Source organism: Ctenopharyngodon idella, chromosome 20 (assembly GCF_019924925.1).
Source record: "Ctenopharyngodon idella isolate HZGC_01 chromosome 20, HZGC01, whole genome shotgun sequence".
NCBI classification, from domain to species: domain Eukaryota; kingdom Metazoa; phylum Chordata; class Actinopteri; order Cypriniformes; family Xenocyprididae; genus Ctenopharyngodon; species Ctenopharyngodon idella.
Window position 1 is genome coordinate 18,776,635 of NC_067239.1, and position 23,141 is coordinate 18,799,775.

At 37.1% G+C, this 23,141-nt stretch overlaps 3 protein-coding genes across 3 annotated transcripts in view; 2 read left to right on the forward strand and 1 right to left on the reverse strand.

Annotated features, from left to right (window-relative positions):
* zbtb1 (zinc finger and BTB domain containing 1) overlaps nucleotides 1-23,141 on the forward strand; it is a 422,399-nt gene that overhangs the window by 12,451 nt on the left and 386,807 nt on the right. The window lies entirely within an intron of this gene.
* Nucleotides 4,330-7,363, reverse strand: zgc:153157 (uncharacterized protein LOC751674 homolog). The gene has a single exon (XM_051874394.1). It carries the CDS (start codon nucleotides 6,896-6,898, stop codon nucleotides 6,086-6,088), a length of 813 nt encoding a protein of 270 aa, XP_051730354.1. The 5' UTR covers nucleotides 6,899-7,363; the 3' UTR covers nucleotides 4,330-6,085.
* Nucleotides 16,223-21,183, forward strand: vrtn (vertebrae development associated). Its single transcript, XM_051874380.1, has 2 exons — nucleotides 16,223-16,432; nucleotides 17,813-21,183. The coding sequence occupies exon 2, from the start codon at nucleotides 17,815-17,817 to the stop codon at nucleotides 19,855-19,857; it is 2,043 nt and encodes a 680-aa protein (XP_051730340.1). The 5' UTR covers nucleotides 16,223-16,432; nucleotides 17,813-17,814; the 3' UTR covers nucleotides 19,858-21,183.

Here is a 23,141-nt window from a genome sequence, read left to right on the forward strand (position 1 = left end):
GTGTTTAAATATTGTTGTAATGTGTACTTGTTGTATTTTAAAATTGTTTTACTGTTTGGCTGTTACCTTGGCCAGGTCTCTCTTGTAAAAGAGATTGTAAATCTCAATGAGACTTCCTGGTTAAATAAAGGGAAAATAAATAAATAAAACATTTATAGCGGAGATTGTATCCACTCGTCATAACGGCCGTTAACGGCTCAGGTGTGTTTAACAAATGCTCCAGCACGCTGAAATCCCATACTAATGTTAAGTTTTTTGTATTAAAGTTTACGTAAGGGCTATTACTAATGATTTAGTTTGTATGGTATCAGTAGCCTATTGGTTAAAAAAAATTGTCTGTTATACTCATCAAATGTAAGAGTTTATTTTTGTATTACAGAGAGTTAGCTCAAGTATTCACTTCAAATGAATGATACTTTGCTTAATACGTTTAATGCTTATATAGACGCTTGGTAAGATGCTAAATTCTTATGAAGCATATAGAAACAGTATGATATGGTTATGTCAATTTATGTGGACTAAGCATTAAATTGATTCCTGTAATATGTTTTATGAATGTACTGTATAAAAAGTAAAGCATGAAGAAAGAGCCAAGACAAGGGTTTGGTTATGCAGAATACACTGCTTGATTTGGCTGGATCACATGTAAAGACTTCAAGAATTATTATTGCTGAATAGAGATATTCATGAAGTTACAAGACACTGTGATTAAATGATTGTAATAAAGTCATTACTAGAGCGGCTCAACTTTGAACAGCAACGCAACTTTGACCGTCTCATTATTTCTGTCTCATAGATTTTACTGCAGTACTGCCAACTGGACAGTGGGCGTGCTACATAATCACTAGATTAACATTGATGCCACAGAGATTTCATTGTCACCCCATCCAGAGTCACCCTGACACGCTATACATGCCTTACAAGGGTATATAAATTAAGATGGAAACTCTCTCAGAAGAATTACATGAAAGTTCATAAGTTGGGGTTGGTATTACTTTGTAATGTTTTTGAAATAAGTCTCTTATTGCTCACCAAGGATTCATTTATTTGATCTAAAATACAATAAAACTAAGTAATATTGTTATGATATTTAAATTTAAAATAACTTTTTCTATTTTATATGTAGGCCCATACTTCATTATAAATGTACATTTATTTGTATCATATCAACAGCAGCAATAAGATATTTGTTGCTGCCCAGCTTTGTTGTGGTAACATTCCATGTAAAACTAATGAGGAAATTACGTTGTCTTCCTTCACCAAGTGTGTTCCAAACTGCTTCATTATGACACACAAGTGCCCTACTCCCTCCAAAGTCCCCACTTCAAGGGCTCTGCCCTTCGTAGTGAGTAGGGCATGGGGATGCTCACTTCCAATTGGAATTTGCCCATACAAAATGTGCAGCGGTGGGGGGGTCACCAGGGCAGCGTTTCCCAAAAGCATTGTAAGCTTAAGTTGATCGTAGCTCCTTTGAAACCAATGGAGATACGATCAACTTAGGCTTACGATGCTTTTGGGAAACACTACCCAGGACAGGTTTGAGAAGCTCTGCAGTAGATCATGTTTACTGCCCCTAATGGTCACACTTTACACTTTTAAATAAACACCAATGAGCCAAAACATTATGACCACCTGCCTAATATGCTCTTGGTCCTCTGTGTGCTGCCGACCCGGGGAGTCATGGACTCTACAAGACCTCTGAAGGTGTCCTGTGGTTTCTGGCAGCAAGACTTTGGCAGCAGATCCTTCAAGTCCTGTAGGTTGCAAGGTGAAGCTGCCGTGGATCAAACTTGTTGGTCTAGGACATCCCACAGATGCTTAATTGGATTGAGATCTGGGGAATTCGGAGGCAAGGGCAACACCTTGAACTCTTTATCTTGTTCCTCAAACCATTCCTGAACAATGTGTGCAGTGTTGCCAAGTGCATTATCCTGCTGAAAGAGGCCACTACCACCAGGGAACAGCACTGTCATGAAGGGGTGCTGGTCTGCAACAATGTGTAGATAGGTGGCACGTGTCAAATTTACATCCACATGAATGGCTGGACCTAGGGTTTCAGATCATTTCCCATCACACTCCCTCCATCGGCTTGTCATCGTCCCACAGTGCATCATAGTGCCATCACTTCAGGTAAACAGTGCACACGTACACACGTACACAGCCATCTACATGATGTAAAAGAAAACAGGACTCATCGGACCAGGTGACCTTCTTCCATTGCTCCCAGGTCCAGTTCTAATGTTGCGTGCCCATTGTAGGCCCTAATGGTGTACAGGGGTCATCATAGGCATTCTGATTGGTCTGCGGCTATGCAGCCCCATACGCAGCAGAGTGCAATGCACTGTGTTGTGACACATTCCTCCCATAACCATCATTAAAATTTTGTGTCTTGTGCCACAGTAGACCTTCTGTTGGCTCGGACCAAACGGGATAGCCTTCATTGGCCTTGTGCATTGATGAGCCTTGTGTACCCAACACCCTATCGCCGGTTTGTGGTTTGTCCCTCCTTGGACCACTGTTGGTAAATTCTGACCACTGCTGACTGGAAGCAACCCACAAGCCTTGCCGTTTCAGAGATACTCTGAACTATAAACGGAGAACTGATTGCTTAGTATCTAATCTACCCAGACCTTAATATGTGGGCTTGTTAAGAGATGATCAATGATATTTGCTTCACCTGTGACTGGTCATTATGTTTTGGCTCATCAGTGTATGCAAGCAAGTATTGAAAGGTGTATTTAAAATGTTCACATGGCTGCCACGTATTGAACGTTGCATGGCACAGTGAATCTGTGAACTGGTCTGCTTACAGTAACCTAAAAGACCATTTGCTATTTACCTTTTATGAATAGTGGTCCACTTTTATTTTTGACAAAGAAGACGGTCAAAAAACACCCAAATGCCCAGTTCCTTGTTTTAAATGAGGCCAAGAGGCACTCTTAAAAATGCTGGGCTGTTTCAACCCAAATTTGGGTAAAAAATGGACAAACCCAACCACTGAGTTACATTTTCTAATGAAATTTTTTTACCTTGTGGTTGGGTTTGTCCATATTTGACCCAAATTTGGATTGAAACAATCCAACATTTTTTAGAGTGGGTGAAAAAATAGTGAGGTGCCATTTTAAGTTAATATTGCTACGGCATAAACACTCTTTGCACATCTAAAGCTAATGGCAATCTGCTGAGGGGCAGTGCTGTTTGCTTGGTTGACTGGAATGCTCACGCTTAATGTGAAGAAGTCCCCATGGAGAACTGATGGCTGGAGGCTACACAGTGTGAGTGAGGGACACTTCAGGTCACTTTAATACAAGCAGCAATTCATACAGTTCTCAATATAATTAGTATGGCTTGTCCAAAAGGAGTTCAAGAATTTTATTGTGGCTAGATATTTGTTTTATCCGACTAGTTTGAGGCCAAATAATTGAAAGAGTATGATGTAAAAGTGTTAATTAAGCAAACAATTCCCTTTAGACAGCACTCTGCTGATTAAATGCATCATGTCCCTTGATCCATTCATTTTTCCGAAACAAACATAAATTCCCCATTTACAATATGACATCTTACTATGACCATATTTGTATTGTTTGACAATTTACAGACTAAAAAATTAGCTTATATAATTATCTGAGACTTGTCTGTAGGGTTTGGTTTACATTTCATGCATTCTCACAGAGATTGATGATTCAGAGATGGGAATAAGCTTCTGGTCAGTTTTGAGCATTGGGCACTTGTGCAGACTTCTGGTTACTGTGAGTGTCATGCTGCTATCTTCAAAGTTGTAAATCTGACCAACATTATTAAATAATTATAAATGAAATTGTTATAAAATAATTAGAAGCTAATAGTCTAATTAAGAGAAATAAAAACTGCTTTGGTAATGTGTTATTGGTCTTAATATTCATATAAAATATAAGTATAAAAATATGGGTATAAAACATGGACCAAAAAGTCATTTAATACTATTACTACTACTGGTACTAATAAATTATTTAAATGATATTAATTTAATGTCTTTTATTTAGAATCATTAAACACCAATATTCATTGAATTTGTGAAATAAGGATGACTTTGCAAAAAATAAATGTAATCATGTTATTAAAAAAAAATTAAAATAATAAAATTACAGGAAGAGCACAATTACCAAGTATGTTTAAAACAAGGGCCTCATAACCACTCCACTTCAAAAAACTGCTTTACATTTAAACAGTGTTAATAATATCTAAATGTTATCTGGTGTTTAAGCAGGACCATTTTGTTTATAAGATAATGAATCACTTTATAGTTCACAAGGTGGACACATTATAATGTAGTTTAATAACTCAGTGCACTGAATGGAAAATATTTGTTTATTCATACGTCATAGTTTGCTTCTTATATATCTTGTTCAACCCACGCTGATTTATAAAAGACACTTTTCATCATGGGTGAGTTTGCACAGTGTATTCTTACTACTAGCCAGGTATTTTGCATTCAGATAGTTATTCCATTCCTGAGCATTCCTGAACTCTATTGGCAAAGTGTTCTAACTTGCTTTAAACAGTGTTTATCTTGTTCACAATTACTACACAATGAAATAAACGCTACTGAAGGATGTGTGTCCTGTGTTGGTGATGTAAATGGCTAATTTTCCTGATGTTCCAAAGGACATCATCATGTTGCTCCAAAGGAACCATAATCCTATCGATCTTTGTATGTAAAGGCTATTATTATAATTTATATTTCGCTATACAACAGTTAGTTCTTGTTCTCAAATTTGATTGGCTAAGCAGTGCTCCAAGACTTAATATTTAGTATAACAGCACTGTGATATTTAACTTCACTTATGTTTGGAATGTCTATGTTTGGAAAACCTGACGAAAATGTGGAGTGGGGCTAGGAAATATCTGTCGCTTTGCTCCGCTCCACTACACTCAAATATGACCGCCGTTTAGTCTGCTTCATGACATGCAAATATTTAATGCTTAGACTTGTCTTGGGATGTAAGTTACTGGATACCAATTGTCTTGTTCTGTTGTATAAAAGCAATATAATCCTTCTGTTGTTCTGAATATCAGCATGGCTGTGATTATCTGCAAATGAATTATAGAGTGCAGAAGTGCCCGGCCACTTTTTCAGCAGCCTTGGTTCTGGATGTATTTTTCCCATATTTTTTTTTTTTTTTTTAAAGTCTTTGTTAAAGAGTTACAAGCCATGAATCAAACCAGGTATGAGATGAATCACAACATTACAAACTTTGATTTGAAGCAACAACAAACAACAACAAAAAATTCAAAAATCTGACAAAAATATCACAAGATATTTGTGTACTTAACGGCTTTTATGGGGGAAAGAACTACAATCTCATAAAGCACTGCAAATGACATCATTGAATTAAAAATGGAGAAATATAGGCCTTATTAAGGGTGTTGATTGTGTATATAGAAATATACCCATATTTAAAGGGATAGTTCAACCAAAAATGAAAATTCTGTCATCATTTACTCACCCTCAAGTAGTTCCAAACCTGTATGAATTTCTTTGTTCTGCTGAACACAAAGGAAGATATTTGGAAGAATGTTGTTTTTTGGTGAACTATCTCTTTAAGTAGTTTTAAAATGCAAGAAAACCAACTCAACACATCATTCACAGTGCTCAAGAGCTCTTTTGGTGCAGGATTCTCAGATTGTTGGCGATTTCTCTGCAGAATCATGGGTAATGTAGTTTTTAAACTCGATTATTTAAAAAATATAATGTGCGACCTTAAATAATACGAGCTGGTAGCTTCAATAAAAGCACGTACCATTAATTAACAACCTTGTAGCTCACAGTATGTCTGTCTTTAAAGGTTTATAAGTTACCATTCAAAATGAATTCCCCTTTGGAGAAAATAAATGGGATTTTTACTTCTGGAACCTGACTGTTGCACTCTATAATGTAACAACCTTTATAAGAGCTTTCCAAAGCAGGTAGGTCAACACAGTTTCTACCCTTGAAGAAGACACAAAATTAATAGAAACTGTATGACGTTCACTGTTATTATTTCTCTCACTGCACAGTCATCGCCGTTAATGTCATATAATTATATGCCACACAAATAATCTGTTGTCACACTCCAATTGCTGCATTCTCTGTGTCCTTGGTAACCAACTCCTCTTGCAACGGTGACGAGCCCTCCATTAATTCTAGACCATGTTCTGTCAAAGATGAGACGTCAGGTCTTGCACTGTAGCTTGTCCAAGATGCTTGGTCAGTTGTGGCAGAGGCTGAATCCCAAATGTTTGGCTGAATCTCAGGGGTGCCGAACCCAGAACCACCATAGATGTTTTGTTTAGTAGAAGATGTGGCTCCATGTGCCAAAGGAGGTTCACTTGATGCACCTGCTACACTGCTTTTCGACTGATAGCTAACTTCTGCTGAACTGAATCGTCCTGGTTTTTCGTGAATGTACACTGAGTCAACTGTTCCTGTTTGGTCAGTTTTCTTTGTTTCTGTTGTGGGGATATTTGGTAGGCCTTCATGACCTTTGTTGTTAACCCATTGCAGTTGTCCCTGTGGAGAAGTGGAGTGGGCGTAGGTGGGAGTCTGTGTTGATCTCAGGCTCACAGGTGATGTATTATTCATCTTGTTAATTGTTGGTACATCACTTGTTGTGATATTGCTTGTGTTTATGGGCATAATTGTAGCCGTCACCAACACATCTGACCGTCCAGACACAGAGGCAGTCGTCGGTTTCCAAATCAAACTGTAATAAATTGCCAGTATTATAGCAGCCAAAGACACGGACAAAACATATGCGAATACAGTAGCCAGTCTCACCCACTTTTTATTGGTTTTAGCAGCCATTTTAGCTTTTTTATCTCCTGTGTATGTAGCCGGTTTGCCCCGTTCCATGTTTGGCATAAAGTCCCGTTCCCTCATGTTCGCGCGGATTCTCCCTCTGTGCTCCTGTGTGCCTTCCGTCTTGAACGCTTGTTAATGACGGCTAATTCAAGAGAACTGCTGACGGTTTAATACACAGCGCTTGTCGATTATCCACGTCGCTGTTTTTCTTTTTTTTTTATTATTTTTTTTATTATTCATTCATCATTCCTCCAGTCTGAAAAATCCACAATAGCGATCTGTTTCCAGCATGACAGCAGCGTGCGGTCGTTATTCCTTGCAGAGATGCTTCCAGAGCGCTAGCTGACCGGTAGCTAAAGCTTAACCCTTGTCTAAACCAGTGCAGAGATGGGATTCATCTGCTGAATGACATGAGAACTGACATACAGACAGCATCTGTGTTTATGCAGTGAGGTACCGTGTGCTATAGAGCTAAAATGAAGGGAGGTGGGTCTTACTAGTGCGCACTAACAAGTCGCTACCCACAGCTAAACGTCATCCTGTCAGAATCCCCCTGACCGTGTTTGGTTATCTGACAAAAAACATGGACATGGTTACATTTAAAGGGAAACTGTATCATATTTCGCCACAAATAAATTTGAACAGTATTGCATTTATCAATTAGGCTAGCTTATAAATAATTATAAAAATAAGTAGAGAAATGTTTTATTGTTTTCTTGTTTTATTTTATTTTTCTGTCACTGCTTGAAACTTACTGTCAACCACCCGTTTCTTGTTATTTTAGTAACTTTATAAATCATTAAACAACTATACACAAATAGACATTATGACAAATTTCTGTTTTTTGTCACGTTTCTCGATTCAATTAATAGTTTTCTATGCTGTTTTAGAAACCCTGGCGCAGAACAGTTGTTTGCATAGGTTATATTTAAATATTAAATATATTATTGTTGTCAATTGTTTAATTTGGAGGTTTTTATTTATTTTATTATTATTATATAGAAACTAGTCAAAGATTTTACTGGACCTGTCTAAAAGACATACTTTTTGCCCATTTCAGATGTCTAGAATGGTTTATGAATTTTGTTTTGTTAAATGCTTTTGTTGTACAGTGAGTGCCTTTGTTTTGACACATTAGGCATGGATGCCACCACCTGGGCAAACATTTACACTGCACTATGACTGAAATAACTACCAACCTGAGATTGTTAAATTAATGCTGAATTAATATCAGTATGTGAACAATTTTATACTATATTATATTATATCTGTAACATTGTTTTTTTTTCTCAGCACTTTTTGATAGTTAGTTAATTTATTGGTCAAACAAGGTACAATATAGCTGTTAGTTATTATGATAAAATATATCTGAATATCTGAAGGGAGGTATTTGAAGATGTTTGGAGAGAAGAGAGAGTTGATGTGTCTCATACTGTGTATAACAAGCAAGCTTGTTGTTTTTACTTACTGTCTGTTTGACACCTTTCAACATGTTTTTCACACAGCTTTTTTTTTTTTTTTTTTTTTTTTCTCCAGTAACCAGACAATAGAGCAAACTCTGTGTTGCCACTAGTTTGACTTTTAGCAATGCAGGACAAGAACAATCTATTAGTGTTATACAAGTATTCATACTTTAACCTCTGTAATGTGGTCTTGACTGAGGGTGTTGAATATGCAACCTAATTGGTAAATGAATCTGGATTCCTTAAGGCAAATGGCAGATGGCGACAAGCATATGATCAATGATCAAATAAAAGAGCTGGCATGTGGTTCTATTACAACAATGCCAGAAGAATTTAAAGGGATAGTTTACCCAAAAATGAAAATTTTGTCATCATTTACTCACCCTCACGTTGTTCCAAACCTGTATGAGTTTCTTTCTTCTGTTGAACACAAAAGAAGATATTTTAAACAATGTAGGTAACCAGACAGTTGACTTCCATAGTATTCTTTTCCTATCAAGTCAGTGGGTGCCATCAACTGTTTGATTACTGACATTCTTCCAAATATCTTTTTTTGTGTTCAACAGAAGAAAGAAACTCATACAGGTTTGGAACAACATGAGAGTGAGTAAATGATGACAAAATGCTCATATTTGGGTGAACTATCCCTTTAAATTATACAAACATCTTTGTTCTTTTTTGTTTATATGGCAACCACAGTCCTATACAGTCACAGAAACAGAAATAAATAATAAAATAATAGCCTAATAAGAAATAGGTTCAGAAAATTTCCAAACAGAATGTAAGCAGACCTAAAGCAGTATCATATTGAAAAAATCAACTATAGAATTTAGATAAATTTGCTATTGAACATCGATCATTGATGTCCAAGATAAATTATTTTGATTTTTGTGGCGAACGTATTGCACAGTCTGAGGAAGTGATGTCAAAAGACAATGTATATAAGACTGTAGGAACTGAGAGTGAAATACAGTGGGTACGGAAAGTATTCAGACCCCCTTAAATTTTTCACTCTTTGTTATATTGCAGCCATTTGCTAAAATCATTTAAGTTCATTTTTTTTCCTCATTAATGTACACACAGCACCCCATATTGACAGAAAAACACAGAATTGTTGACATTTTTGCAGATTTATTAAAAAAGAAAAACTGAAATATCACATGGTCCTAAGTATTCAGACCCTTTGCTGTGACACTCATATATTTAACTCAGGTGCTGTCCATTTCTTCTGATCATCCTTGAGATGGTTCTACACCTTCATTTGAGATCAGCTGTGTTTGATTATATTGATTGGACTTGATTAGGAAAGCCACACACCTGTCTATATAAGACCTTACAGCTCACAGTGCATGTCAGAGCAAATGAGAATCATGAGGTCAAAGGAACTGCCTGAAGAGTTTAGAGACAGAATTGTGGCAAGGCACAGATCTGGCCAAGGTTACAAAAAAATTTCTGCTGCACTTAAGGTTCCTAAGAGCACAGTGGCCTCCATAATCCTTAAATGGAAGATGTTTGGGACGACCAGAACCCTTCCTAGAGCTGGCCGTCCGGCCAAACTGAGCTATCGGGGGAGAAGAGCCTTGGTGAGAGAGGTAAAGAAGAACCCAAAGATCACTGTGGCTGAGCTCCAGAGATGCAGTCGGGAGATGGGAGAAAGTTGTAGAAAGTCAACCATCACTGCAGCCCTCCACCAATCGGGGCTTTATGGCAGAGTGGCCCGACGGAAGCCTCTCCTCAGTGCAAGACGCATGAAAAAACACCTGAAGGACTCCAAGATGGTGAGAAATAAGATTCTCTGGTCTGATGAGACCAAGATAGAACTTTTTGGCCTTAATTCTAAGCGGTATGTGTGGAGAAAACCAGGCACTGCTCCTCACCTGTCCAATACAGTCCCAACAGTGAAGCATGGTAGTGGTAGCATCATGCTGTGGGGGTGTTTTTCAGCTGCAGGGACAGGACGACTGGTTGCAATCGAGGGAAAGATGAATGCGGCCAAGTACAGGGATATCCTGGACAAAAACCTTCTCCAGAGTGCTCAGGACCTCAGACTGGGCCGAAGGTTTACCTTCCAACAAGACAATGACCCTAAGCACACAGCTAAAATAACGAAGGAGTGGCTTCACAACAACTCTGTGACTGTTCTTGAATGGCCCAGCCAGAGCCCTGACTTAAACCCAATTGAGCATCTCTGGAGAGACCTAAAAATGGCTGTCCACCAACGTTTACCATCCAACCTGACAGAACTGGAGAGGATCTGCAAGGAGGAATGGCAGAGGATCCCCAAATCCAGGTGTGAAAAACTTGTTGCATCTTTCCCAAAAAGACTGTATTAAAAAAAGGCTGTATTAGATCAAAAGGGTGCTTCTACGAAATACTGAGCAAAGGGTCTGAATACGTAGGACCATGTGATATTTCAGTTTTTCTTTTTTAATAAATCTGAAAAAATGTCAACAATTCTGTGTTTTTCTGTCAATACTGGGGTGTTGTGTGTACATTAATGAGGGAAAAAATGAACTTAAATGATTTTAGTAAATGGCTGCAATATAACAAAGAGTGAAAAATTTAAGGGGGTCTGAATACTTTCCGCACCCACTGTATGTTACTCTTGTGCAAGTAATATTATATATTTTAACAATTATTAATCCAGATTGCTTTAGCAGGTAAGTAAATACATCAAAATCTATGCACAGGAGGCAACTGAACTTAGTTTATATGAATAATGAATGCTATAATGAGAAAATATCTCAAACTGAGTTGTTTACTGCTACTGTAGTATTTGCTGTTTATGTAATCTTCTTTTACACATTTGTTGTGTATATTTAAAACAGAATTTCATCCTTGGTTGACCCCTCTTCTCAACTGAAATGATACTAATTTTGAATGTAAAAGTGATGTATTTGTTTACATTAAGGTGCTAATATGCTTGAAGAAACAAAGGATGTCTTCATTGGAGAATATGCGACCTTACCATGCCTTAATCTGGTCAGACAGACAAACTGCAATAAGATTACACGGCTTTCTAATGAAAGTAAAGTCACTGAGTTGGTCACCCTTTGGTAGACGCAATCCAGACAGGCCAGAGAGAGAAAACCGAGCGAGTCTGACGTCTAACTGCTCTCTACGCATCAGTGAGATCAGGGCTGGAGATGAGGGATATTAAACCTGCTGTCAATATTAAGGTGTCAATGGAGACCAAATTGAAAAGGATGCCAGAATTTGCTTGTTTATTAATAAAGGTAAGCTAAGACTATTTTAATATAAATGCTCAAATTTATCAACCTTTATTTTGCCTACACTGCAATTGCAGGAATTACTTTTATGATTTGTTCTTCCTTTGTGCTCTTCCAGAAAACTATGGTAATTTGCTTAAACTAAATTAAATTGATTTGAATCTCATATAGTATACTTAACAGTATTTATATTTTTAATAGAATATGTTTAACATTATATTTCTACCAGTTAAATGTTTTCTTGTCATAACTGTTCTTGCTTGTTGTTGCAGTTTAGCCAGGTCAGTAGTTAAAAGTTAGTGGCTTTAGCAGAAGTTTTAATTCTAGAAGTCATAAATGTATAAATGGAACATATGGAAATATTATCAAAATGCCATCAATATCCTAACCAACATTTTTTCCTGATATCAAAAGTCGATAACCATCTACAATGCCTTTTTCCTTTTTTCAGGTGCTACTTCCATGGATAATAATGGTTTGTCAGACAGCAGTAGTGACAGAAAGAGTTAAGTTAAATTATATCTACCTCTAATTATTTCCATGAATCTTATTTATGATTGAGAATTGTATACTGTACAGTGTTCAACAGAAATCTTAAATTTGTAGGTATTGTTTGCTGTTGCTCTGGTTTAATGAGGTCAGTAGTTTAGCATCAGTAGATAAAACATGGATTTAACAAATTTATATAAGCCTTTGAATTATTTGTTTCTTGTAGAACATCATACTGTAGATTACATCATACTAAAGTTACATACATTATAGTGTATTGAGACATAAAGGCCATGATCATTTATCATAAGTCACGAACATTCTCTTTCTTTTAACTTACCAAATCAAAATTAACTTACCAAGTTAAAACCTTGCAAATGTGCACTCTTTCTCTCTTTCTTTCTTTTAGTGAAAACATCAGTTGGAAAACAAAACATGTTGGAACTTAAATCCAAAACTACTGAACATGAAATATATGCAAATATATTTGTTTAACGTATGTAATTTACTAATTTTACAGAATTCTGTTCTTGTTACTTCAACAGGGTGACGATGTGGTGAATTACGCTGAGTTAAACCACAATGTAGTGAAACCAAGGAAAGTAGACATCGACAAAGTATACCAAAAAACTGAATATGCTGTCATAAAACTTTCCAAATTACTTTAAACATGTTATGCTAAATAACGCCTCAGTTGTGCAGCATAAAACATGTTGTTTCCATCGAGTGTGTGAGTCATTTGAAATGACTCCCTCATGACAGGGTATGATGATCCCATGAGGACATTGTCTGTGTTTTGGGTTCTCACAAGTCACAATTTTATGTGTGCTAAATTAATAAATGTAAACAAAAAGTCCAAGCCCTTCAGATTACATAAAATAGGACTGTGTTCCCAATGAACAACTAAATGTATTGGACTGTGAAGACATATTGATATTGTATGATTCTTGCCTTGAATACGTTTTAATTTTAGCAGAAACTAGAAATAATAGCCTGTATATATCCTTGCCACAATCATTTTTCCATTTGTTTGTTTCTTTATTCTTTTAGTGTCTTTTTATTTGCTTCATTAAACTATATTCTGCCTCATTTTATGTTCTCTGATAAAATATGAAATGTTCACAAAATTAGATCAGAAAATAAGAAAATAAACTGGGAACAGAAACCAATGCCGTCATGTGCTTGGACACTAAAAATGAACTGAAAAACAGATCGGTGGAATAAAAGGTATAATAATGAGTTGCACAGACTCAACATGAGGTAGAAACACAATACACTGATGAATGTTACATGTGGTATGTCAGATTTACTGATGGAAAAAATCCTTAAATGCTTCTATAGCTGCAAGTCACAATGTATGATATCAAATCTGAAGACAGAGAAATATGTCAACCTTGGGACATAACCCATATTTCTGTTTGCTAGAAGCTACACCCTTGTAACCACAACCATGAAACTTTACACAATAGCAGTGTGTCATACTTCCCAATAGAGCCGTTCAGTCATAATGCCAAATTGCAGGCCAACCCAAAAGAGCAAAAAATTTGGGTCCATTCCGAATTTTCCTATAGGGTTCTTAAATTATTATTATTTTTTTTATATAAGTAAAAAAAAGTCTGTGGTTCTTTCACATTCTACAGTCTGTTCATAACTTAAATGTGAATTTTGAAGCTGCCTTTTTTAATTTAAGTCATTAATGAGGACTAAAGCGGTTATCCAAATCCTCAAGCACATAAACTCCCCTCCTTGAGTTGTAATCCTTTTTCAGCAAGTGCGCCTTTCTGTCTTGGTCAGGGTGAAGTTGTGAAACCACACAGAATACAAAAAATCTTTCATAAAACATTTCAAACATAAAAACATTACTGTTTAAAGGGTTAGTTCACCAAAAAATGAAACTTCTGTCATCATTTACTCACCCTCAAGTTGTTCCAAACCTGTATGAATTTATTTCTTCTGCTGAACACAAAAGAAGATATTTTGAAGAATATGAGTAACCAAACAGTTGATGGACTGGATCAAAATATCTTCTTTTGTGTTCAGCAGTAGAAAGAAAGACATACAGGTTTGGAACAACTTGAGGGTGAGTAAATGATGACAGAAGTTTCATTTTTGGGTGAAAACATAACCGTTTATGATAAAAAGTAAAGAAAGTGCTGATAAATTTTCATAAAAGTAAAACAGTTAATAGTTTATTTTAAAAAAATTAACGAATCTTATTAAAAATCACATTGAAATGTACAAAAATAAATAAATGTTCATTTCGCCAGAGCGAATTTAAGTTTTTAACAAGATTGTTAGAAAATAAGGAAAAGTGGCGTTTGAGATGTTTGAGTTTCCTTATCTCTGCACCTTTAGTTTGTATTTGGCAGTTAATGAGGTGAAACACTGTTTAGAAGCAAACTCTGACTGACTGCCTGTGCTTTCACGAAAGCAGAACCCATGTTGAGATGACCCAATAGGTGTCAAGGGCCTGCTCTTGACTGTGCCTGAGTCCACACGGCCAAGCTCAAGAACAAAAGGTTGCAAGACTCTCCTTGTCTGTGTCCCACAGATCTTTGACGACCCTCCTCAACCCCCTAACATACACAAGCACGGCCCATACCCCAGCACATACATACAACCTCAGCATGTGGCAGACTACCGGAGCCGACCCAATGTTGCTCCATTTGCATTTTAAGCACAGGATGGAAAGAGAACACTTGAGGTGTTGTAGCACACAACGGCTCATCAACATTTCAGCAAGAACTTCTGTTATCACGCTTATCAACATTACAGCTCCTCACGATCCCGATTCACCCAGATTATATACCATAACAGTGTGACGCTTGACTTAGAGTTCAAGTTTGTTTGACTTGCAACTTTTGGACTGGCCGTTTAAGACAATTAAACCAATAATTATGTAGTTTTTGGCATAAGAATAAATAAAAACATGCTATTCCACATTGGTTTAAGCATGGCACCAAGCTCTTTCCCTTCAAAAAAATGGACTGGAGAGGATAAATTCAGGGGTAGGGTTGGTGGGTAGATGAGGTCAGGCTGATGTGGAGGGGGTGTGTGGCTGAAGGAGTAGAAACAAAAGGTTCTGTGAAAGGCTGCAAAAGGTGGACAGGCAGAGGTGTTAAAAGTGATACCCTGAAGAAACAAGAGGCAGATATGCACCTTCCCAGATCTGTCTCTTTGCTCTCTCTGCCATTTGCACATACTGTCTGCTCCAGCACAACTCCAATCAACAAATTTGTGAGCTTGACCTTGTGTGGCCTGCTGGTCTGGCTTGTCTTTTAGTGAGATAACTGGAGCATAAGCAGCACTATGACTAAAAGGGAAAAGGTTTTAGAAAATTGCATACCTGCTGAATTTACGGAACCCTGAGTATGGTGCGTTCAGGGGGTTAAAATGGAAAACAAGGTCTTTCTAATCCATTAAAAGAGAGCACTACACTAAACATCCCCAGGTAGACAGAAAAATCTATCTACATCTGATTGAAACTGGACCCCAGGCTTTGGCATGGAAAGAAAACACTTCAAAGCCATTGTCTGAGGGAGTTCACTTTGAGCTATGGAAATGGAAATTTCCAGCATTCCTCAATGATAATTGGCTAACTCCAAAAGTGCAGTGAAGCTTAACTATAATTACAAAGGAAACTATAAAACCTATTCAAACTTTGTTGCCCATTTTAAATCTTTTCATTTTTGTAGTGTTATTGCTAATATTAAAATGCAAACATATAAGGCTGAACTATGCAACAAAACTTCCATTCAAATTTCTTTGTAGAGAAACTTTTCATTTTTAGTAAAGGCCTTTTCTAAACAGTCACATTACTGTACAGGTTAAAGTGGCAATGAATACAGTTAAAATGTTTGACACTGCATTTGCAAGCTATGCAGTATTGCAATGAATTATCCATGTTTTTTTTATATATAATAAAACTCAATAAATTATCTAATTTAAAATGCAGCACTTTCACATCATTCACTGTCTTCTGTGATACTGATATATAGCCTATATAAAAAAGTTGGCCTTTGTTTACACTTCACATTGAAAATTACCTGGCTGAGGCCTGTGTGTGCGCGCAGATTTTGTTTTACTTTAAGTCTGCTACTATTAACCGTTTTGTAATGTTTAGATGTAGGATATAATAAACATTAGTATAAAAACCATTGTGTCATGAAATGCGCGCGCGCGCGTGAGTGTGTGTGTATGGATACAACGCAACAGTGATTGACAATTTCCTGGAGGGAGGTCCCTCCCTTATCATGTGAAATTTCCACTGCTTGGGTTCAGATTGCGCTCGTTGTCACCTATGATGAGCACGTTGTCTACCTCACACAATGGATTAAACTTGGAGTTGTGAGAAGGTCACAGTTTTGCCATTCCTGACTGCTTTACGAAACTGATTTAAACCTTAAGGGAGGGAAACATTAAAAAACAAGGTAAGCGATAATTTTGTCCGTTTGAACAGTTTACTCTGAACGAAACTTTATTTGTTCGGAATAATTCAGTCTTAAATATTGGTTAACTTTTATTTTCTTAAGCGTAGGCCTATTTTATCTTATTTTCTAAATTACTTAATTGTGTTAGGTCCACTTAATTGGCGTTTTCAAAAGAAACGAACAAAACGTTAATGAATAACCGTGCATGCGAAAAAGTAACGAAAGTGCTACGTTCTAAATGTTTTCGACTGTGCAACGTAGACTCGTCGCTGTTGCGTTTGGGCTCTGCCTCATTAGTGAAAAGTATATGTTACTGATCTCTCTGTAATCTCTGTGCAATGGCTTGATGTTTTCTTGTTTTCATTTAATACATGTTTAGCTATTCAAGAAAAAAAAAAATAGGTTTGATAAAAGTCAGTGAAAGTATGGGTGGGAATCTACAGTAAAAATTCTCAGACTTAATGGAAAGTTTGGGGGAAATGGGTTGATAAACCAAGAATAAATGCATATTTCCTCTTTACTTTTTCACTTAACATAACATAATACATATGTCTGTTATTTTATAATGTGAATCAAAATGGGGCTCTATAACCACTGACATGATTACATGTATTGTGATCATGATTTCTATGATACAGAGAAATCTTAATAATAGACTCACTCTATGGCCCGGTTTCACCTTTGTTCAATTAGGACATTTAAGAAACATTGGTATTCATCTTTAGACAAAACAATGGCCCTGACATATTTTAAAATATGTTAGTGCAAGTTGCTTTTAGTTAAGGCAGCTCAAACATGCAGTTTAGTCTGAGACTAGGTTTAAGCCTTGTCTGTCAACTGGGCATATAATGTGTTATATTCTTTTTCTAGAGCTTCAGCAATTTTAAGATGCGCAAACTGGAATTAATCGATGTAAAATGTTTACAAGATTAAGACAGTATTAAATTCCTTGTGTAGTTGTTAATTCTGTGTGAAATACATCTGTAATTATTTTAGACAGTTCTAGCTGAAACGTACATTTTGGTCACAAAAATGGGTTAACGATTAAATTTTGTTAAATTACAAGTAATCACATGCACCTCTTTACAAGAGCACTGTCATTTTAAATATTATTCAGCATCATTATAGTTCTTCCTGTTATTATTATTAGTACTATTTGTATTATCCAAAAAATCTAAATTAAAATTCATTTCATACAACTGTCTTAGATTTTTCTCATCACAATGCTGAAGTAGAGATCTCTTTATAGATATTTTACATCTGTCTATAAAAAATGTTTGCACATTTTGGCAACCCCTCAATATATAGATCTGCTAATGCTGATCTTGTTTCTTCCTGTCATCCTGTGTTTTTAATTGTTTTTTTTTTTTTTTTGTGTAGGCATGATTCAGAGGACGGAGGTGGTGCTCTCAGTCTTGGGGGAGCTGCAGGAGGCCACAGAGAGTGTGGGTCTTGATGCCCTCACTGAAGTTGCTGTGGAGGTGGAACAGGCTCTAGCCTCTTTCTCTCTTCCTACGACACTCTGCTCTGAGATCTCCTCATGGCTTGGCATCGACGCGGTAGCTCACAGGCTATACCCAGCAGACGCCCCGGCGGGTTTGCTTCCTCTGGTCTGCAAAGGAGAAGGAAACATGCTGTTTGATGCAGCTAGCGTGCTTCTAGTGGGCTCTACGAGCCTGAGTCTAGAGCTGCAGGTCAGGACTGTGGTGGAGATGCTTCTCTGGAAGCGATACTACCTGTGCGGTATGATCGACTCGAAGGTGATGCTGCAGGCAGTTAGGTTTTCTCTCTGCGCCGAGGAGTCTCAGGACATGCTCAATCTGCCGATTCAGGTGCTGGAGGCCATCTTCGATGCAGACGTCAAGGCCTCCTGCTTCCCCGGCTCGTTTGCAAACATGTGGCACGTGTATGCACTGGCTTCTGTCCTGCAGTGCAACATTTATTCAGTTTATCCCATGTACAATTTAAAGATTCGGCCCTATTTCAATCGACTCATTCGCCCAAGGACATGGGCGAAAGACTCTGAGCCTTTGACCCTTCACATCATGTGGTCGGGCGACCTGGAGGCAGGCTCTGTTTTCAAACCCCACAACTTTGTAGCTTTGATTCATGCGAGCGACCTCAAAATCGGGAGTCCCAACAGCGAGCAGCGAATGCCCACAGTAAAGTCCCTGGAGCTTATGAATCAGGATGCCCAGCTGTCATACTCCAACCTCAAAGACAAGTTCAATATCACCAAGAGCACCTTTTACCGCTGGAAAAGGCAAAGCATCGAATACCACAAGAAATCGGTGGCCAGGTATGAGGCCAAACACTTTTTCCTAACATCCTACAAGCAAGGGAAGCTGATTCCTCTCAGCCAATTTAAAGGGCTTTTCCCAGAAATTCCAAGATCCACGTACTATGCGTGGAAGCAAGAGCTTGTGTCTACTTGCAGCGTCTCAGGTGGCTCCACAGGCGAGCTGAGTCCCAGAGACAGCACTGAACAGGACTACTGGTCCTCACCAGAAGTCAAGAAGCCCAGCCAAGGGAGCTTTGCTAGCATGTTGGCTTTCAAGTGCGAGAAGCTTGAAGGAGAACGGGCCCAAAATGTGGCCTTGATGCAGGAGGCAAAGAAGAGCTTGCAGAACTGTATTGTTGCGAACACCTCGTTCCCCTACAGAATTTTCAAAAGAAGGTTTCCAGGCATCTCCAGATCCACATACTACAACTGGAGGAGGGAAGCCATGCTGTTCACGCCTTTCAAAGAGCTCTCAGGTAGCAGCGAGGAAAGCTCAGATGCTGATAAAACCCAGAGTCCCAGAAGTCAAGTGTCCCCTGCTAAGTTTGACAGACAGAAACTGTCACCAAGGGTGAAGATCTCCAGACGCAAACAAAGAGGCCTGAGGCTGGCATACCACCAGAGGAAAATGTTAAGGGAAGAAGCCAAAATGCACATCCGGAGGTCAAAGATGTCCTTCATTAAATTCAAACTCAAGTTCCCTTCAGTTTCCTCCTCTTTCTATTGGCTCTGGAGAAATTCTTTGAACAGGAATACCAAGAAGCCCATCATGATGTCTGAGACGGTGGAATCCCAGAGCTTGGCTGTCTCGCCAGACGTCTTCGAAAAGATAAAAACTCCAGGAATGTTTTCTTTTGATGGGAACATTGATTGCCTGAATGGACAGACTGTTAGTCCCTCTGAATTCACACTGCCTGAATACTCTTTGCCTGACCAGTCCAGTAATGAACATATGTTTGTGATGGATGTCGTGGCACTGGCCAATTTCAAGGCCCAAGCAAAGCTGTTTTTGCAACAACGCTTTGAAGAGAAGTCCTTTCCCACATTCAAAGAGTTCCGGTCCTACTTTCCTCTTACTCCTCGTTCCACCTACTACATGTGGAAAAGGGCTCTGCATCACGGGGTACCATTAATTCATGGCTGAATGCTGATATTTTCTTCACCACTGTAAAGTCCAGTAATTACATCCAAAACTGGCACTACTAAATTTTATAGTTCACAATGCAATGTTTCTTTGAGTTTGGCTGTTTGTTTTTGTTTTGTTTTTTTGAGTCACCCGCATAATTGCAGTTCATGCATCTTAATTATTTGTCCTTTTCCTTTATTTGACCACTTGGTTCTAGCTCAAGGACATTTGCATGTGTGTGAAATCAGACAGTCTTTGTGTCCACCTACAGTAAGTGCTGATGGCCCCCAGGCAAAAGGCAGTTCAAAGACATTATCAGGTTTTCAGATGGCTCTCTTTTGACTCCCACCCCCCAAATATTTACATTTTAAATTAGTTCTAAGTTCTGATTAGGTTCATTTTATTTTCTTGTCTATTTCTTTTTATTTGTTTTAGGGACTTTTTTTATTATTTTGTTTTTTACTTTTTTTTTTTTTTTTTGTAGTTGAAAGTTACAGTTAAGGATTTTTCTTAAAAATGTATATTATTTTAATTCTTACATTGGAGTGTTCTTTATTTCTTTTTTTTATACATATATATTTTTATACTGACAATTGAATGTGATCTCTGCTTGGGAAAACTTTATGTGGCCAATTTAAAATGGATTCCTCACAATTGAATGTTACAGAATTGTTGCTGTTTTGCACATTGTTTTTGACCATGTTTCAGTTCACACGTTTACTTTTTTCTTGCTGCTAAAGGTGTAAATATTTGACAATCTCTGACTTGATACTGTTGATACTAAGTGTTTTCTGAAGTAATGTTCAACTACCTAGCTGATATTTTTCAGCTTCACATTTATGGTGTTCTGTAACTTTCGGTTAAACTTGACTACGACGTTACATAAGTTCACATTTTGCTCCTTGGATCATTTTGCTGAATTTGATGAGCACACTGCTAATTTTGTTCATTTCATCATGTTGAGCATCTCATGTATGTGACCAGTTGCTCTGTGCAATAAAATCTGGTTTATGCCCACTGTTCTCTCTTTAGGTGAGTGTATGTGAAGTGTTAGAAACTTTAACCACACAGTGTTGTTAATTTGTTAATAAAGATCTGTGTTAGAGTTGAACACAAAGATGCTCTGGGGTTGATTCTGAGAATAAATTTGTTGACTTCAGATCAGGCAGATCATTCACTCCAACAGCATTTGGGCAGAAACTGTTGTTGTTGTTTAATCTAACCCAATATTGGCCCAGTAAAAAGTGCACTTGCATTTGAGTAAAACTTTCCATAATATCAGCTTGAAAATTTTCTCAAGGTGTAATTGGTTTTTTAAAAATGGCAAATAAAAGGGAGAGAGAGCTTGCTGGTGATGTCTGTCTTATGTTTCTGGAGCACTTCTCAGAGATTTTACCATATCTGCACCATAGAAGTGTTTACCTCACAGTAGCATGAAAATAATTGATAGGTGGGGCCAAGCATTCAAGGATGAACATCAGGATACAGAAGCTTTTTATAGATGCCAGAAATCTGCAGAAATAAACACATCTCTGTGAGTAAGTTTGGAATTTGCACCTTTTTAATGGACAGATGAAAGGAACAACAGATATTCATGAGCATCCACAAAACAACTGAATCTAGAAAATCCATAAGAGTTAGAGCAAAAATCTAATATTTTCTTCCTCCTTCTGGTTTCATTTGTACTAAGATGATTTTATCAGTGAACCTCTTTAAGGTTTTCTGAACCTTTTTTCAGTTTTTGTCATGAAAGAAATTCAGAAAGAGATTATGGACAGATGCACTAGATGGCAGTGGTGGGCTTTTTAGGAGCATCATACAGTTTGTTTTTGTTGAATCTTTTGCTGATATTCCCTTTACTGTTTGTTATAAATTAACATTACTTCTAAATTAAAAACCACATTTTAATGCCACATACAGTTTTTAGATGTGAAATCAAAAGAGGTTAGTCAGTAATTGCATTCAGAGTTAGAAATATTCAGTGTAGTGGTTTACATATATGGGTTTTTCAATGGTTGATTCTTAAATTTTTACATAATTTTGGCCGCTATTCCTTAAGCGTTCCCATTCCAAAGTAACACTTTGCGACATGTAACTTATAGCTTAATATAATCTTTAATAAATTTAGAAAATGTGAACAACAGCTCATAAAAGAAATTGCTTCAACTATTTATTTATTTTTTGGTGATGTTACTTAGTGTAAATAATCCTTTAACATTACGATTTTTTTGTTCATATTTGCGTTTGTTTTTGAGCCATTGGTGGGACTTTTATTTTGACATCAGCTACCTGCAGGTTACGTTAGTGCGCGTGCAAAAATGAGCGCGGATCGGATACCTTGGCAAGTTGGCAATGCTCTTATGTAAATTATTCAAGTATTAAAAAAACAAAACAAAATGAGCGCGGATCGGATGATGCTGTAGCATGAAGTTCAGAAAGAGACGCATTCCTTAATAAGAGAGTAAGGTAATTATTTTCTTTTGATTCCTGAGGAAATTTAGTGAAGTTTGATCCTTAAATTGATCAAAATGTTAATATGTAAAGGTACATTTTCATTGTTATTTTTCAGATTTACCTAAGGTTTAATGTCTGTTTTTTCTTTGAAAGGTGCAATGTTTTGTCTGACCTGAGCATATTCAAATAACTTTAAAATGGTTTGTTGTCAAATCAAACACGTGCCATTTATTATTTGTAAGCATAATCATTTTGGCTATTTTTTTATTTTCTAATGTTCACAGTCTGTATTTGATTTTGAATTGACATATTATACAGTTACAGTAAGTTGTGGATTAGTAAAATGCTTTCAGAAGAGGCTAACGCTAACTGTTATATGTTATTAAAGGTGCACTCAGTCATTTTTTGTTAATTCAAATGTTTCATGGCAAGTTACTGTATGACTATACAGTTGTACAAAACATAAAAGTACAAAAAAATTGTCCATGACTAATCATAAACAAAAAAGCATAATGAGTGCACCTTTATCAGTTACATTTAAGAGCTTAGCTAAATGCAGAGTCAAAACTGCACTGACAGGAATTTGGAGTAAGTAAAGCCATTAAAATGGTGGTGAAAGATGAGAAGGGGGTGGATGGATCATGAACCCTTGTTATTGACCCTTGATATTCCTGGTGCAGATAACCTTTGGATATCCCTTTTATTCATCATCAAAGACTTGAATGATTTGATCATATTATGTCACTGCATTCAAACAGAATGACTGGAGATTTTGTTAACTAGGCCCTATGTGTTATACAATTGTTTAATTTGTGTGAGGTGATCAGTCAGCTCTGACTAATTGTACA

Excerpts from the sequence above, each read along its gene's own strand:
- zgc:153157 (XM_051874394.1), bottom strand. The coding sequence starts at position 6,898 with ATGAGGGAACGGGACTTTATGCCAAACATGGAACGGGGCAAACCGGCT.
- vrtn (XM_051874380.1), top strand. The coding sequence starts at position 17,815 with ATGATTCAGAGGACGGAGGTGGTGCTCTCAGTCTTGGGGGAGCTGCAG.